Here is a 17,373-nt window from a genome sequence, read left to right as displayed (position 1 = left end):
CTGGGTAGACTCCTCAAAGTTTCCAAGGACCTGGCAGATGTCTGCCAACCAGGCCCACTCTTCTGTAAAGAATTGAGGAGGCTGACTCCCACTACGCCGCCCATGTTGGAGTTGGTATTCCACTATAGCTCTACGCTGCTCATAGAGCCTGGCCAACATATGGAGCGTAGAGTTCCACCGTGTGGGCACGTCGCACAGCAGTCGGTGCACTGGCAGATGAAACCGATGTTGCAGGGTGGCAGCGTCCGTGTGGGACTTGCGGAAGTGTGCGCAGAGCCGGCGCACCTTTTCGAGCAGGTCTGACAAGCGTGGGTAGCTTTTCAGAAAGCGCTGAACCACCAAATTAAAGACGTGGGCCAGGCATGGCACGTGCGTGAGGCTGCCGAGCTGCAGAGGCGCAACCAGGTTACGGCCGTTGTCACACACGACCATGCCCGGTTGGAGGCTCAGCGGCGCAAGCCAGCGGTCGGTCTGCTCTGTCAGACCCTGCAGCAGTTCGTGGGCCGTGTGCCTCTTCTCTTCTAATCTGAGTAGTTTCAGCACGGCCTGCTGACGCTTGCCCACCGCTGTGCTGCCACGACGTGCGACACCGACTGCTGGCGACGTGCTGCTGCTGACACATCTTGACTGCGAGACAGAGGTTGCATAGGAGGAGGAGGAGGAGGGTGGTTGAGTGGAGGAAGCATACACCGCCGCAGATACCACCACCGAGCTGGGGCCGCAATTCTGGGGGTGGGTAGGACGTGAGCGGTCCCAGGCTCTGACTCTGTCCAAGCCTCCACTAAATTCACCCAATGTGCCGTCAGGGAGATATAGTGGCCCTGCCCGCCTGTGCTTGTCCACGTGTCCGTTGTTAAGTGGACCTTGCCAGTAACCGCGTTGGTGAGGGCGCGTACAATGTTGCGGGAGACGTGGTCGTGCAGGGCTGGGACGGCACATCGGGAAAAGTAGTGGCGGCTGGGAACTGAGTAGCGTGGGGCCGCCGCCGCCGTCATCATACCTTTGAAAGCCTCAGTTTCCACAACCCTATACGGCAGCATCTCCAGGCTGATAAATTTGGCTATGTGGACGGTTAACGCTTGAGCGTGCGGGTGCGTGGCGGCATACTTGCGCTTGCGCTCCAACCCTTGCGCTAGCGGCGGCTGGACGGTGCGCTGAGAGACATTGGTGGATGGGGCCGAGCACAGCGGAGGTGAGGGTGTGGGTGCAGGCCAGGAGACGGTAGTGCCTGTGTCCTGAGAGGGGGTTGTATCTTAGTGGCAGGTTGGGGCACAGGAGGAGAGGCAGCGGTGCAAACCGGAGGCGGTGAACGGCCTTCGTCCCACCTTGTGGGGTGCTTGGCCATCATATGTCTGCGCATGCTGGTGGTGGTGAGGTTGGTGGCTCCCCGGCTGATCTTGGCGCGACAAAGGTTGCACACCACTGTTCGTTGGTCGTCTGCACTCTCAGTGAAAAACTGCCAGACCTTTGAGCACCTCGGCCTCTGCAGGGTGGCATGGCGCGAGGGGGCGCTTTGGGAAACAGTTGGTGGATTATTCGGTCTGGCCCTGCCTCTACCCCTGGCCACCGCACTGCCTCTTCCAACCTGCCCTGCTGCTGCACCTGCCTCCCCCTCTGAAGACCTGTCCTCAGTAGGCTTAGCAAACCAGGTGGGGTCAGTCACTTCATCGTCCTGCTGCTCTTCCTCCGAATCCTCTGTGCGCTCCTCCCTCGGACTTACTCCAATTACTACTACCTCACTTATAGACAACTGTGTCTCATCGTCATCGTCCTCCTCACCCACTGAAAGCTCTTGAGACAGTTGCCGGAAGTCCCCAGCCTCATCCCCCGGACCCCGGGAACTTTCCAAAGGTTGGGCATCGGTCACGACAAACTCCTTCGGTGGGAGAGGATTCGGAACCCTTGCTGCCCATTCTGGGCAGGGGCCCGAGAACAGTTCCTGGGTGTCTGCCTGCTCCTCAGAATGTGTCATTGTAATGGAGTAAGGAGGCTGGGAGGAAGGAGGAGCAGCAGCCAGAGGATTCAGAGTTGCAGCAGTGGACGGCGCAGAACTCTGAGTGGTCGATAGATTGCTGGATGCACTTTCTGCCATCCACGACAGGACCTGCTCACACTGCTCATTTTCTAATAAAGGTCTACCGCGTGGACCCCTTAATTGTGAGATGAATGTGGGGACGCCAGAAATGTGCCTCTCTCCTAATGCCGCAGCAGTCGGCTGCGATACACCTGGATCAGGAGCTCGGCCTGTGCCCACACCCTGACTTGGGCCTCCACGTCCTCTCCCGCGTCCTCTAGGCCTACCCCTACCCCTCAGCATGCTGTATTACCAGTAGTGCAGAAACAGAACGCTGTAATTAAATGTGCCGCTTATTCGCCTGTGGTTGGAGGCTGACTTCCCTTACGGAACGCACAGCAGAGCCAGGAAACAATTTTGCGCACGCCTGTAGTGAGACGTAGGTGCGTATGACTGAGCTAGTGGAATTCACAGTGCAGAAGCAGTCAAGTGGCCAAAGGCCAGTAGTAGGCCTTAAGTATTTTGCTTCTATTTTTTTAAAATGCTGAGCTGATACAGCAGACAGATACTGTAGGCAGCATATAATATTATGTATACTCTTTCCCTCTGGCGGGATGACGGCGATCATGTAACAGAGACAGCAGATCCAGGAAATAATTTCGCGCAAGCCTGCTGTAACGCTTAGCTGCGTATTAATTAGGACTACTACCCCCTGCAGACACGCAGTAAACTGAAGACGGTCACAGGCAGCCCAAATATAGTATTTTTCCCCAATTTTTTGGAAAAAGCCCACTGCCTATATAGCCTGAATATCTCTTTCCCTGCCTCAGCAGTACTGGCCCTATACTCTGTACAATGACTGCAGACTGAGGACGCAATGCTCTGCACGCACGATATACAAAAAAAAAAATTGCACAACACTGCTAAAAGCAGCCTCAACAGTACTGCACACGGTCAGATGTGGCCCTAAAAAGGACCGTTGGGGTTCTTGAAGCCTAAAATAACTCCTAACACTCTCCCTATAGCAGCTCCGGCACCAGCAGCACTTTCCCTGAACTATGTCAGAATGCATCTGTGGCAAGCCGCGGGAGGGGCCGATTTATATACTCGGGTGACACCTGATCTCGCCAGCCACTCACTGCAGGGGGGTGGTATAGGGCTTGAATGTCGCAGGGGGAAGTTGTAATGCCTTCCCTGTCTTTCTATTGGCCAGAAAAGCGCGCTAACGTCTCAGAGATGAAAGTGAAAGTAACTCGAACATCGCGTGGTACTCGCCTCTAGTAACGAGCATCTCGAACACGCTAATACTCGAACGAGTATCAAGCTCGGACGAGTACGTTCGCTCATCTCTATTAAAAAGAAAACCCTATTCCCGAACTCCTAATAACAAATCAGTGTTTTTACACAGAAGTGATCATCGCTCAATGAATGGAAGCAGAGTGGGACTGAGATCGTTCCAGCCCGCCCACCTGTCTCTATTCACACTAATCGGGCATTCGTTCACAGATGAACTGCCGGTTTACAAGGAACAATGAAGCCGCAATGTTTTTTTTTTTCCAGGTCTGCGTGAAAGATTCGTTCAGCGATTCTTTATATTTATATATTTTATTTATTTATTTTTGGGGGGAGGTGGCTGATTGTTCTTTCATTTCCTACATTCACACTGCATGAGTAACTTCCAAACTGCTCAATCAAGCGACTTTTTTTTTTACCCAATAATGGTGCTGTGTAAAAGGGGCTTTAGTGTTTAATACACCTTCAGTACAGATTTGTTTGATCTAGGAAAACAATACAAGCTGTAAGGAAAACCAGCAAAGACAAGTGTTCCCTGCCAGAAGTGCATGCTCCCTTGTAATTTGAAGCTTGGTGCTTTCCTGCGCTTTGATGTGGACATAAACACCATCTTTCCCAACAGGTTTATTCTGCAGTCAGGGCTACAGTCAAACAAACTATTAATGGAATTTTGTTTCCATTGTTTCATGGAAAAGTTGGGCTCTATTACACGGCAAATTAGTGTAACAGTAAATTTATACACTTTATCACTAATGGAGGGAGACGGTGGTAATAAAGTCTTGGAACAAGACGTTTGATCTAACGAATAGAAAGTAAATGCAAATTAACGATAAAAATGTACAGAAACTAAACTTGCCTACAGAATTTGTCAGTCGCCAGGATTTTCTGTATTTTCCTCGAACAGTTTTTTGGAACTCTTGTGGGGATCACATGATTAAATTCTCGGAGCCCTTTTATTTAGATTTGGCATGGCTGTACAATCTGTGGCCCCTTAGTTGCTGACCCACTGTGATCACCTGCTTGTGTGGTTTTATATGAGACTTTCCAGGTCTGGTTGGGCTGCAGTGAGCACTTACCTCTGCTACAGGTTCCTGTCACTCCGTTATATGTGATGTCTGTTTGGCAGGAGCTTGCGTTAATCGATGAGCACTTTCCCCTGCAGGTAAAAGCCAACTTCATAAATGTACGGCATAGGGATGACACAGACACAAAACAGTGGTCTGCAACCGACCTCCCATAGCAATGGTCCAAATAAGAGATCTTGCCCGTTTAACCCCTCGATGCTACTGTGAGCATTGCATTCAAGTGATCAAAGCAAAGCGATCCATTCATCAACTTCTGCTAATAGACGGCATGAAAAGTAAATACAGATAAAATTACAGAATTGCCTTTTAATTCTTTTATAAAATGTATATGTATCTTAAACACTAAGATATATGTACCCCAAATGGTGCTATTTAAATAAAATAACTTGACTGCTCTAATAGCTCTTTAAAAAGCGTAAAGGGGTTGTCTCGCGAAAGCAAGTGGGGTTATACACTTCTGTATGGCCATATTAATGCACTTTGTAATATACATCGTGCATTAAATATGAGCCATACAGAAGTTATTCACTTACCTGCCCTGCGCTGGCGTCCCCGTCTCCATGGCTCCGTATAATTTCAGCGTCTAATCTCCCGATTAGACACGCTTGCGCAGAAGGGTCTTCTGCCTTCGGCTCGGTCTGGCACGAGCGGCGTTCTGGCTCCGCCCCTTCTACGCATCATCACGTAGCTCCGCCCCGTCGCGTGTGCCGATTCCAGCCAATCAGGAGGCTGGAATCGACACACATGACGGTGCGGAGCTACGCGATGGCGTGTAGAAGGGGGCGGAGCCAAAAACGTCGCTGCTGCCGGACAGACCCGAAGGCAGAAGACCCTTCTGCGCAAGCGTGTCTAATCGGGAGATTAGACGCTGAAGTTAGACGGAGCCATAGAGACGGGGACGCTAGCGCAGGGAAGGTAAGTGTATAACTTCTGTATGGCTCATATTTAATGCACGATGTATATTACAAAGTGCATTAATATGGCCATACAGAAGTGCTTAACCCCACTTGCTGCCGCGGGACAACCCCTTTAAGTTTTATTGCAGCTCCATGAAGTAGAAGAATGACAGTGTGACCCTCGGACCAAAGCAGTTTGTACAGCCATGTAGTAGAAGGCTAAGGGTAGGGTAGCACTGCAGCGGGTTTGGACAACTCTCTAATGTGTATGGCGGTAATTAACTCTCCCTCTAAAGATATCTGGTGCGATGAATCGGAGGTTCCATAGAGAGGCATGGGCGAGAAAAACTAGCAAAATGCAGAAAGATGGGGGCATGCAGCGATTTCTGAATCTCGCAACGTAGTATGATAGAAAACATTGCAGATGGGAATAAAGCCATTTCAACGCATGGGATTCATAATTCTGCATTTTCTTGCATAGCTCAAATTGCATGATTTTCTCACCAGTGTGAAGGCACCCTTAGGGTGCCTCTACACAGAACGAGCATCACTGACTGAATGGGGGGTGGAGTGGGCCGGGATCGTGCCTGCCTGCCTCCATTCATAGTAAACATGCAGTCGCTCTGTTTACACAAGCAATACTAAACGACAAACGAGTTCCCGTTCGATCAGTTGCTGCATGCATTTACACTGAATGATAACACTGCTCAACAGCATTTTTGCATCTGGTGTGCGATATATCAATTTACCCTTAGAAAGGATGTATCACGTAAGGTTTTTATGTAACTTACATTTTTTCAATTTTTTAAAAAAGTTTGTGTTTGTGTTCATTTTCTGGTGAATTAATTATATAAAATTAAATCAATGACTAAGCTAAACTCCTCATTTGAATGTAATACACAGTGGATGAAGTTCTAAAAATGGTCACTAGATGGCAGAATAGTGTAGTTGAGCAGGAAGGTTACTGACATGAGCCTATCTGTACTGCTGTTTAGTGTTTGTTATAATCTGCACTTCTCTTCCTTCTTACCTCAGCATATTGGTGTTTTTTGAGTTTCATTCACAAATACATTACCAGAAAAACATTGAGTTGTTTTTTTTTTAATTTTTTTTTTTTCGTATTTAAAACCAGCCGATATTTGGCAATACTGTATTATACTCTATGTAATAGTGCTATGTCTCTCAGAAATGTGACATGATAGAATCTGATTCTTCCACTGAATTCAGCACCCCAAAACTAGTAAAATCAACCTGTTTCCAAACCAGATACCGAATTTTTTTTGACTTGTTGACCAGTGTAATCGTTAATCCCTCTGGATCGCAGGAATCCGAACAATAGTGTATTATCATTCTGTGTAAAAGCAGCTTTACTCACATTTCTTTCAAGTACTTACCCAATTATATATGTATTTTTTATGTTTGATAGTTATTCAAGGGTAATGTACACTTAGGCCGGCTTCACACGAGCGTGACGGGCTCCGCTGCGGAATATTCCGCGGCGAAGCCCGTCACGGCGCCCCCCAGAGACCCCATACTTACCAGCGGAAGATAGCGTGAAGACGCTTCCCCACCGCCGCTGCGTCATGTGATACGCCCACCGTGTCACGTGACGCGGCGGCGGTAGGCGGGAAAGCGTTTTCACGCTATCTTCCGCTGTGTTACAGCGGGAGATAGCGTGAACGGACGGCTTCCATTGACTGCAATGGAAGCCTTCAGCGCGTACATCCGCGGCAAATAGAGCATGCCGCGGGTGAGGACGGGAGATTTCACGGTGCGGAATTCCGCAGTGGAATTCCGCATCGTGAGCATTGTGCTATTAGGTTCAATAGAACCTAATAGCTGCGGGCAACGCAGCGGATTTTCGCCGCGAATTATGCGGCGTAAATCCGTTCGTGGGAAGGAGGCCTAAATGTGGATTGTCTACTCCAGTAATGTTGTATATTGATGTTAACAGAAACCCATTTGAATAGTATTGTTACATTTTACGGTATACAGGTTGGAGTATATAGATTTATATTTGGAGCAGAGCAGATGGAATACTGTGTTCCCTCTTAGTCTCCTTATCTGACTATTGAGGGATGAAGGTCTCCTATCTGTAGTGGGCTCTCCGCTCTGATGTAATGATAAGTGAGTAATGTGAGGTTTGTGGGAGTGTTTGTATGACTGCGGCATGATGGACGACAGCTCTAGCAGTTTAGTACATTCTGATAATAGGGTTTGGTTTGTTTTTCAATGATATCATCATAGCTACTGCAATAATAGTGTTTGGCTTGGCGGCGTGGAATAACATGCAGGTCTTTGTCTGTCCTGCGGATTCTTTCTAAGTCTTTGGAAGTTTACCAACCACTTATTTTTATTATAACCAGTAGTGTGTTTGAATGGTATGTCAAGGGAAATGTTAGACCTTAGTGAGAAATGGGCCCAGATTTGGTGACATGAGATTTCTATTAGATATTGCTGATGTCTAAGGGAAAGTCATGTGTTCAGTTTTCAGTAATTAGATGTGTTTGTAGAAGAGAAATATTAACCCTTTCCAATCCAATCTTGGATTCAGGGTTTCCTAAAAGGCTTTCTCTTTTTGCTGTTATACAGTGGTGCCATCTGCTGGCTAAAGCCAGTGTGTGTACACCAGAGAGGCTCCGACAGCAGAGTGGCTGGCAATAAATGGTAAGAATACCCTGTCGGACGTCTTCTGACATTGGAGCTGTACAAGCTTCAATCAGAATGTAGGAAGACGTCAGACAGTGGATTGGAAAGGGTTAAGGTAGACTTACTAATATGGTTGTGCCCAGACCTTGTAACAAAATATGCACCAGAAATGTGCCAAATTTTGACACCATGTCAGATCAAATTGTAGACTGATTTATGAAGCAAAAATGCCAAAATTAATTAAGCACTACGCTACAGTCAAAAAATGGGTAGCGGTAGTGACCGATAAGCACATGTGTTTGCCAATAATGCTGCCCTTCTACGGCACAATCTTCCAACCATTCGAGTGTGTAGGGCTTGGACCTCATGTAGTTACTACAGCGTGGAGACCTTTCCTTAGTCTTCAGGAAATGGAGTACAGCGTCATGTCAGACAGCGGGGGAAAGCCCCATTGCTGCCCGTGCTTATTTTTGCTAAGGCTGGATTAGAAAGTGAAGAGAGGTATAAAGTAAAGCCTAATTCTTTTTTTCTTTTCACTTTTGGATCCAGTCCCAGTATTAACAGAGGAAGAAGAAGAAAGGGCAGCACACGTTCCATAATCTCTTTTTGGGAACCTGGCCATTCAGTCTTCTGCTTTAAAGCACAGGCTTTTGTATTATCAAGGAGGAAGAATTTCTGAGTGGCAAAAGTTAACATTATAGATGAGCGAGTATACTCGCTAAAGGCAATTACTCAAGCGAGCATTGCCTTTAGCGAGTATCTCCCCCACTCGAGACTGCAGGTTCGGGTGCCGACAGCGGGCAGGGAGCTGCGGGGCGGAACGGAGGGGAGATCTTTCTCTCCCTCTCTTCCCCCCGCTCCCTCCTGCTGACTGCCGCTACTCACCGCTCCCCCGCGCCGGCACCCGAACCTGCAGTCTCGAGCGGGGGAGATACTCGCTAAAGGCAATGCTCGCTCGAGTAATTGCCTTTAGCGAGTGTACTCGCTCATCTCTAGTTAACATATAATTGTAATTTAAGTGCCAACATTCGCCCAGCTTGCTGCCCACTATTCCCCCAACCTTGGTCATTTATCAGTCTATTGGTGATAGATTTCTCAAGCAGTTGGGTGCTTAATTACATTGTGGGGTTTGTGTCCACAGCTGATGTCGGAAGGGAACTAATCTGTTTACAAACACTAAAACATTTCCCCTATTGTTAATTCCTAGTAGTTCCCAGGGAAATGCCACAGACAGACTGGTATAGCCTCATTTTCCCAAGCCCACACATCATTATCATATGGCAGCAACTGGGGCATGCATTGTTATTAAGATTCTTTGTCTATGCCACTTTCTGTTAGCCCCATACACTTGTAGATGTCATATTTGCATTCCTACAACTTGCATGGTCCAGCAAATCAATGTGCTACGGTATTTACAAGAATCATGGCTGACATGAGATTTGAAAAAATATATATATTTTATTTTTTTGTACTACTATCATAACATCTGTCCTAAATGTGAGGTCTAACCAGTGATGCAAGCTTAGGGGCTGGTGGAGTTTTGGAATTTTTTATCTTTAGTTTTGCATTTGCCATCTGGAAGGGTTTATACCGCTGTGCCTCTTCTCTTGCTAGTTTCATTGTTTTGTCCTACTTTTTATGCTTGTCGTTTGCAGTTCTAACAATAGGCTTGAAGTGTATAGTGGAGATTCAGCAGATAGGTCCGTCAGTGGGACCTCTCCTAGAAATGCATATTTGGAACTAGTAAATCAGGTAGATCACCAGCTCGTTTACAGAACAACCACTTAGTAAAAATGGCCCACAAGATGTGCATTTGATGAATTTGTTTGCTTCCTGTGTACTCAGCCAGAGCCTCTGGGGAGCTGCTGATATTGGACTGTTGTTCAACTTCCGCTCTTATTTGCATGTTACTAACCACATCCATCTGTTTTATTTTCATGTGTAAATCTGAAATGGATAATTCACGAAGTGCATAGTATAGTGGGAAATATTTCTCCGGATGAGTCAAGACTGGTGTTTGTGTATCAGTAGTCTAATGTAGTATATTATATATGGAGTACTAGATGGTACAGGAAAGAAAAATGACTTCCCATTTATGCAGTCTGGTATGATGTATGCGCCATATAGAAAATAAGCCTAGCTGTGAAATACATATATCATGCAAATGCCTGAGTCCTGGGATAATGCAGGGGGATCCAAAAAGAACAGAGCAGAAATAAAGCAGATTTCTTCATACATGAATTGACCTACAACTGCCAGTAGGACATGAAAATAGAAGAACTCCAATACACCTTACAGAAGGTAGATGATGTAAAACGAGGCATCCCTGCTGCAGTGGAATCGATAACGGAGGATGTGTTGGGAAGCGTCTGCGCAAAACTGGCTTCCTGATGCAACATCTGCCGTGTCAACCTTCTGTAAGGTGCAATAAAAACTTGAATAGTTCTTCTATCTTTTTATGCCATTCTGGCTGTTTGATTTATTCATATTTTAACGAAGGCTGTTTGCAAAGATACTTTTTATTTTTTTTTATGTCGATGCATTGCAGCTATAAAAAAAACTTGGTTGTGGTGATTGACTAAAGGCCCATTTAGACACAACTATTATCGCTTAAAAACCGTCTTTTGAGCAATAATCATGTTGTGTAACTGCACTGACATTGTGCAATTTTCGTTATGCCGTCGCTCATCATTGTCTTGCAGCGTGCTGAAAGAGAACAATCGACCTCATCAGGAGTTCACAGCGGGATACAGCTGATACTATTGTTTCAGCTGTAGCCCACTCCCTGAAGACAGGCGGGATATGAAGAACACAGCGGTCCAGCTTTATACCAGCTGAGCGCTCCATGAACACAGCAGGGGTATGAAGAACACAGCGGTCCAGTTTTATACCAGCTGAGCGTGAACACAGCAGGGGTATGAAGAACACAGCGGTCCAGCTTTATACCAGCTGAGCGCTCCGTGAACACAGCAGGGGTATGAAGAACACAGCGGTCCAGCTTTATACCAGCTGAGCGCTCCGTGAACACAGCAGGGGTATGAAGAACACAGCGGTCCAGCTTTATACCAGCTGAGCGTGAACACAGCAGGGGTATGAAGAACACAGCGGTCCAGCTTTATACCAGCTGAGCGTGAACACAGCAGGGGTATGAAGAACACAGCGGTCCAGCTTTATACCAGCTGAGCGTGAACACAGCAGGGGTATGAAGAACACAGCGGTCCAGCTTTATACCAGCTGAGCGCTCCGTGAACACAGCAGGGGTATGAAGAACACAGCGGTCCAGCTTTATACCAGCTGAGCGCTCCGTGAACACAGCAGGGGTATGAAGAACACAGCGGTCCAGCTTTATACCAGCTGAGCGTGAACACAGCAGGGGTATGAAGAACACAGCGGTCCAGCTTTATACCAGCTGAGCGTGAACACAGCAGGGGTATGAAGAACACAGCGGTCCAGCTTTATACCAGCTGAGCGTGAACACAGCAGGGGTATGAAGAACACAGCGGTCCAGCTTTATACCAGCTGAGCGCTCCGTGAACACAGCAGGGGTATGAAGAACACAGCGGTCCAGCTTTATACCAGCTGAGCGTGAACACAGCAGGGGTATGAAGAACACAGCGGTCCAGCTTTATACCAGCTGAGCGTGAACACAGCAGGGGTATGAAGAACACAGCGGTCCAGCTTTATACCAGCTGAGCGCTCCGTGAACACAGCAGGGGTATGAAGAACACAGCGGTCCAGCTTTATACCAGCTGAGCGCTCCGTGAACACAGCAGGGGTATGAAGAACACAGCGGTCCAGCTTTATACCAGCTGAGCGCTCCATGAACACAGCAGGAGTATGAAGAACACAGCGGTCCAGCTGTGTTCTGCATCCCATGCTCGGAGCGCTCGGCTGTATAACAGCCTGGCACTCCGAGAAGAGAACAGCTGGATGCAAAAGACAGGCGGCCCCCTTGTCTTCTGCATCCCCCACTCGGAGCGCAAGGTGATCGCTCAACGTTTGAGCGATCACCTTGTGCTGTAAATGCACACAATTATCTAAATGGGCCTTTAGTCTTTTATAACTCACAAAGTGAGTGATCTCACACTTCAAATCAGAATATTGCCTCCAGGTACCGGAACCTTGGCCCACTGACCACGGCCGTGACAGAATATCGCTAGCGATATTCCGCCGCAGGGGGGGGGGGGAGCACTGACCGGTCTCCACATTAAGCCTATTTTAACGGAGAATCGCGGCATGCCGCGATTTAAATCCCGCAAGGGAAGAATTGCTATAATTCTCCGCTCGTGGATGTGGGTGCTGCGCTTTCCATAGTTAGCCTATGGAAAGCTTTACAGAGCGTGATCCGCAGGCAATTAATTGCCCGTGGACAGGCAGCCTTACAGTGGGATCACTTACAGTACTTTCTGAAGTTGCTTTAGAAAATGCTTACTTAGGAAGTTATAATGTACCCAAAACTGCTGATAAAAATGACCTGTTTGACAAACATGCTATCTTGGGGAGTATTCATCAATCAAAGTGTTTTTGTTTTATTTTCTTCTTTTGCCATGATAATTTTTGAAATTGCTTCCAAATGTGTGGGTTTTTTTTGCAAAAACATGGCATTTGAAACAAAATTCAATTTGAGTGCACTATATGAATGTACTCTCAATATGGTATGTATTTGGTAGAGTTGGTAATACACAACAGTCCTAATGATGATTGCGCCCTCTTCTGGTCAGTTGCAGTACTGTATTTTCTTCCAGCTCTCCTGACACTGACATTATTTATGTTTTAATAGGGAAAGTATTTATCCCCAAACAAAAGCCCAAAGATTTCCATGTAGAGGAGAAGCTAGCACTTGAACCGGAACTGGAAGAAGCTTTGAGCAGTGCCACGGACATTGAGCTGAGCGACCTTGCTGGTTAGTAATTAAAGGGAAAATGTCAAAAACCGTAACAACATGCTCCATTAATTTCTACAATGACGTTGCCATATCTATTGTAAAATCTAAATTTTAAACAAAGATACATATTTGGTATTGCTGCGTCCGTGAGTCTGATCTTTCAAAGTAATGCATTATTTACCTTGCACCGTGAGTGTCGTCCAAAGAAAAAAAACAAAAAAAACGCCAGAATTGCATTTTCTTGGTCACCCAGTCTCCCCCCAAAAAATCTAATAAAAAGCAATCAAAATGTTGTATATATTTTAAAAGGGTACCAACAGAAACTACAGGACATCCTGCAAAAAATTAGCCCTCGCACAACTATGTCGATGGAAAAATAAAAAAGTTGTGGCTGTCAGAAGATGGAGACAGAAAAAATAAAATATCTGAAAAAAACAATAGTACAGCAAAAAAAAAACGACTTTATAAATCAGGTATTGTAATCGCACTGACCCATAGACTATGTACACCGTAGAAACAAGATGCACTCGAAGATGGCGGAATGGCGGTATTTTTTCCATTACTCTTCACTTAAGTTTTTCAGTACATTATGTGGTACATTAAATACCACCATTAAAAAATACAACTCGTCTCGCAAAAAACAAGCCCTCATATACCTACGTCGAGGAATAATAAAGTTATGATTTTTTAAAAGGGGGAGGAAAAAGCGAAAATGGAAAAACAAAAAAAAGCTGCGTCCTTATCTCTGTGGTCCGAAAACATTTGCTGGTGATGAAAGGAAAAATGTTAATCACTAAAGACAAGTATAGAATTTATTTAAATGTTGGATCGCCGGTGGCCAAACATTTAGCACCTTACCTGTGGATATTAAAGTGGGATTACCCCTTTACAAGCTTATGCTCCTTTCACAGTGTGTTTGTGGAGCAGTCTGTGCAAGCCTCAGGACGTTTACTCTGGCATGTACATATATTGCAATGTACAAACGTAAATCAAAAGGGTGCACTTGTGCCATCTGTATGTTGAGATGCTGCTGTCTCAGTTGCCTGGAAAAGCTTAGCCAACACTCCCCGCCCCCCCACCCCCAGCCCATCCCCCGAAATATCGATTGTGAGAATAATTAAGCCTAAGACCTCCCTCACACAGATGCTTTTTTACAGCATGTAGCGCTGCCTTTTCAGCGCAGCACTAAATGCAGTACAATGCCCCCATTCATTTCAATGGAGCTGTTCACACAAATGTCAAAATGCAGTGTTTCCAACGCTGCACTTTGACATCGATGCATGTTCTATGTTGGGCAGTTTTCGGCCCTGCGTCGCCCATTGAAATGAATGGGCACCGTTTCTCGGCACTGCCGAAAACGCGGCACGACTTGGTGCCGTGTTTTGTGTAGCGCTAAATGTCCTAGCTACACTACCTAAGGGGAGGGGGCGGGATACATACTGACCTGGCAGGTGCCGTCGGGGACTCTCCGGACCTCCATGCAGGCTGCCGGGCACTTGTCAAGCCGGAAGAGGATCTTTTGCCAGCCACTGAGATTAGAAATCCCCGCCTCCAGCAAGACATTGCTCTGATTGGCTGAGCACGGCTGAGTGACAGCCCGCTCAGCCAATCGCATCCAGCGCTGGCTTTTTGGCTGAGCAGGCTGTTACTCAGCATTGCTCAGCCAATCGGAGCAATCTCTTGCCAGAGACAGGGATTTCTAATCTCAGTCATTTAGCAAAAGATCCTCTGCCGTCTTGACACGTGCCTGGCAGCCTGCGCAGAGGTCTGGAGAGTCCCCGATGCACCTGTCAGGGTGAGTATGGAGGGTTTTTTTTGTTTTTTTTTTTGCAGCATTTTTGACTGTTTTCAGCAGTGCTTAAAACGCTGGCATGACGCATGACACCGGGCTGAATCTGCAGTAAACACATTGTCCAAAAACAGTGTGTTTCTGCAAACCCCCGTGAGGGAGGCCTTAACTGCAACTGATCTTTTCCTATGAGCTCCAACAATGCAAAAAGTCTTCCAGAATAAATGCATCCACTGGTAAACCTTCTATTTGTACTCCTGTATGCCAAAAAGACACGACTTTTTTGCATATGTTCAAATGAAAAATGTTTCTGAAGATGTTCGGCCCATGGGAGTATATCCAGCATATAATCCGATGGGTCAGCTATGAATGTCCTGTACTTCTTGGCTTTGGTAATGCTGCTACATATTTTATTTTCGGGCTGTCGTACGTATAAAGCCATTCATTGCTTCTCATGGTTTTAGTTCTGTTTTGATGCTCCGTACAGAAACCTTATCATTTACACAAACAGTTGTGTTTTCTGTTGTCACAATGTAACATATTTTTTCTTCAGCTATCCTTGGAATGCCCAGCCTTCTTCCAAACAGCACTAGTAATGGGTTTGACAGCCAAGGATTTCCCAGTGAGTATTTATTTACTGATGGTAATACTTAATAAATGTAAGGTAAAATATATCTTTAAACCCTAAGGCTGGGTTCACACAGATTTGCCCCGGAAACTCCCTGCGGAATTCCGCAGCGGCAAATCCGCCTGCGAACGCTAATCCCAGGATTAGCCACCCATGTGGTTGAGAACTTGCAAAAATTTGTCCATGGGTAGGCCACCGTCACGGCAAAGCCGGGCGGAACTGGCGTTGCGGTGCAGAGGTCAGAGATACAACATGTCGTTTTTTTGGTTTTTTTTTTCTTTTTCCGCTGCAGCCTCGCTCCTCTCAATGGGGAGAGAAAGTCGCAGCGGAATGTCGTCGGCCGAACCGCTTCAAAACCTATGGTGAAATGCCGTGGGTTTTGAATCTGCGCTTCTCCAGCAGAATTCTCACAGGTTTTGGGTGCGGCCAAACTGCGGGAATTCCACTGGAAATCCGCCCCCGTGTGACTCTAGCCTAATTTTAAGGAAAGCAATTAGAGGTCTAAAGGGTCCTGTTCTAATTATGATCTATTATGGCATACGGACCCCAGAAGATGTCACATTCCCTGGAGATTACAGTTGATCTTTGGAGGTCCACCTGCTGGACCACAGCGATCACCTGATTTTCAGTGGGTTCTAGTTGGAGAAAGGATGGATTGTCCTTTTTAGATGATAAAAGCATTCTTATGTGTTTCAGGAGTAGAAGGCGACTCCTAGGCCACTCTCACACATGACGTCAGTATAACGCCGCATTTTATTCAGGCATTTTCAAATGCAGGTTACTGAGTGTAACAGCACTTTTTAACGCACCCCATCATTGTGGTAGGTGATGAGGTGCGTTAAAAAGTGCAAATGTGTGCCAAATAGAGCAGGCAGTGCTAGAAAATCACGGCATTAGAAAACACAGCGTTCTGCGAGGTCCCGTTAAAATTATTAGGAGCGTTGTACCGCAGTGTGTACGAATCGCCATTGTGTGAGAGATCTAAAGGGGTTGGCCACTATTAAGGCCTGTTAACGAAGTTGAACATGGTGAAACAATACATTGCCTATATACATGCATTACCCTTTAGAGCCGCTGTGCCTTTGCATCCCCCCATGAACTGGCAGCAGCAATACAGAAATGCATGTTTCATCTATGAAATGTGTTAAAAATGACGTCTACAAAAGGCTCCTTTTAATAGCATTGTCTGAAGAAATGTATGCTTACAAGAGCTCCGTGTGATTTCCTTCAGACCACTATGTTCTTCAGTTAGAGCTGAAAAGGTTCCTTAATGAGCAGCACAAGAGTCAGCACTTTTTTTGAGAAGTTGAGTGTTCTGGTCTATAAAGTGACTTGTAGCGCTCATGTATTAGGAGGGATGGGAAGAGGTTCCATTTCCTGATCTCTCCCACTGCTTCCCCCGATAAATCAGTTCTGCCTATATTTATGTCCAACTATAGAAGGCGATAAAGAACTGATTTTGTCTTCACGGGATGAGAGGAGGCACCCTTTCATCTGGCTATCGCAGTTTTCACATAAGCTTCTTACCATTACTTCTGTTCCTGCTCTGTATATCAGGATTGTTGGGAAGAGGTCAGAAAACGGACACAATGGCCAGCACTGACCCTTGGGTTCTTCTACGTCCTATGCTCACCATTGTGCTGCTTATTAGAGCAGAAGCTGTATTCGTACCTCTTTATTTTGCTTTTAATGGGCATGCCCTGAACTAAATTATGTAGTGCACTGGAGGGCATCAAGTGGTGAATGATTGTATCTATGGACAACGTGGGCACATAATGCCCCTGTAGACTTACGGCCCATTTATACACGATTATTGCTCAAAAGATGACTTTTGAGCGATAATCGTTGTCCATTTACAGCGCAAGGTGATCGCTGTTCTCTGCTCGGAGGATCCCTAACCATAGATGTAGAGTGTAAGCTGACTATATGCCTCTATTATTGTATCTTCCTTCCATTACTTTATTTGGTTTAAGATTTATGGTTTGTGCTTTAGATGTTGTAAAGGCAGAGCCAGTCAGACCGATGTCTGATGAACCACCTAACCCTACCAACGTGGAGGAAAGTCTGAATAGAATAAAGAACAATGATCCTCGCTTGGTTGAAGTGAACCTTAATAACATAAAGGTAATTCCGA

At 46.2% G+C, this 17,373-nt stretch overlaps 1 protein-coding gene across 2 annotated transcripts in view; it reads left to right on the top strand.

Annotated features, from left to right (window-relative positions):
• LOC136612324 (tropomodulin-3-like) overlaps positions 1-17,373 on the top strand; it is a 69,732-nt gene that overhangs the window by 30,228 nt on the left and 22,131 nt on the right. For both annotated transcript variants that reach the window (XM_066592594.1, XM_066592595.1), the window contains exons 4-6: positions 12,718-12,840; positions 15,165-15,233; positions 17,233-17,363. In XM_066592594.1, coding sequence (XP_066448691.1) covers positions 12,718-12,840; positions 15,165-15,233; positions 17,233-17,363 — 323 coding nt within the window. The remainder of the gene's footprint in view (positions 1-12,717; positions 12,841-15,164; positions 15,234-17,232; positions 17,364-17,373) is intronic.

The sequence above is a fragment of the Eleutherodactylus coqui genome, chromosome 2, assembly GCF_035609145.1.
Source record: "Eleutherodactylus coqui strain aEleCoq1 chromosome 2, aEleCoq1.hap1, whole genome shotgun sequence".
Taxonomy (NCBI): domain Eukaryota; kingdom Metazoa; phylum Chordata; class Amphibia; order Anura; family Eleutherodactylidae; genus Eleutherodactylus; species Eleutherodactylus coqui.
Note: the sequence above shows the minus strand (reverse complement) of the source record. Positions and strands in the feature narration are given on the sequence as shown.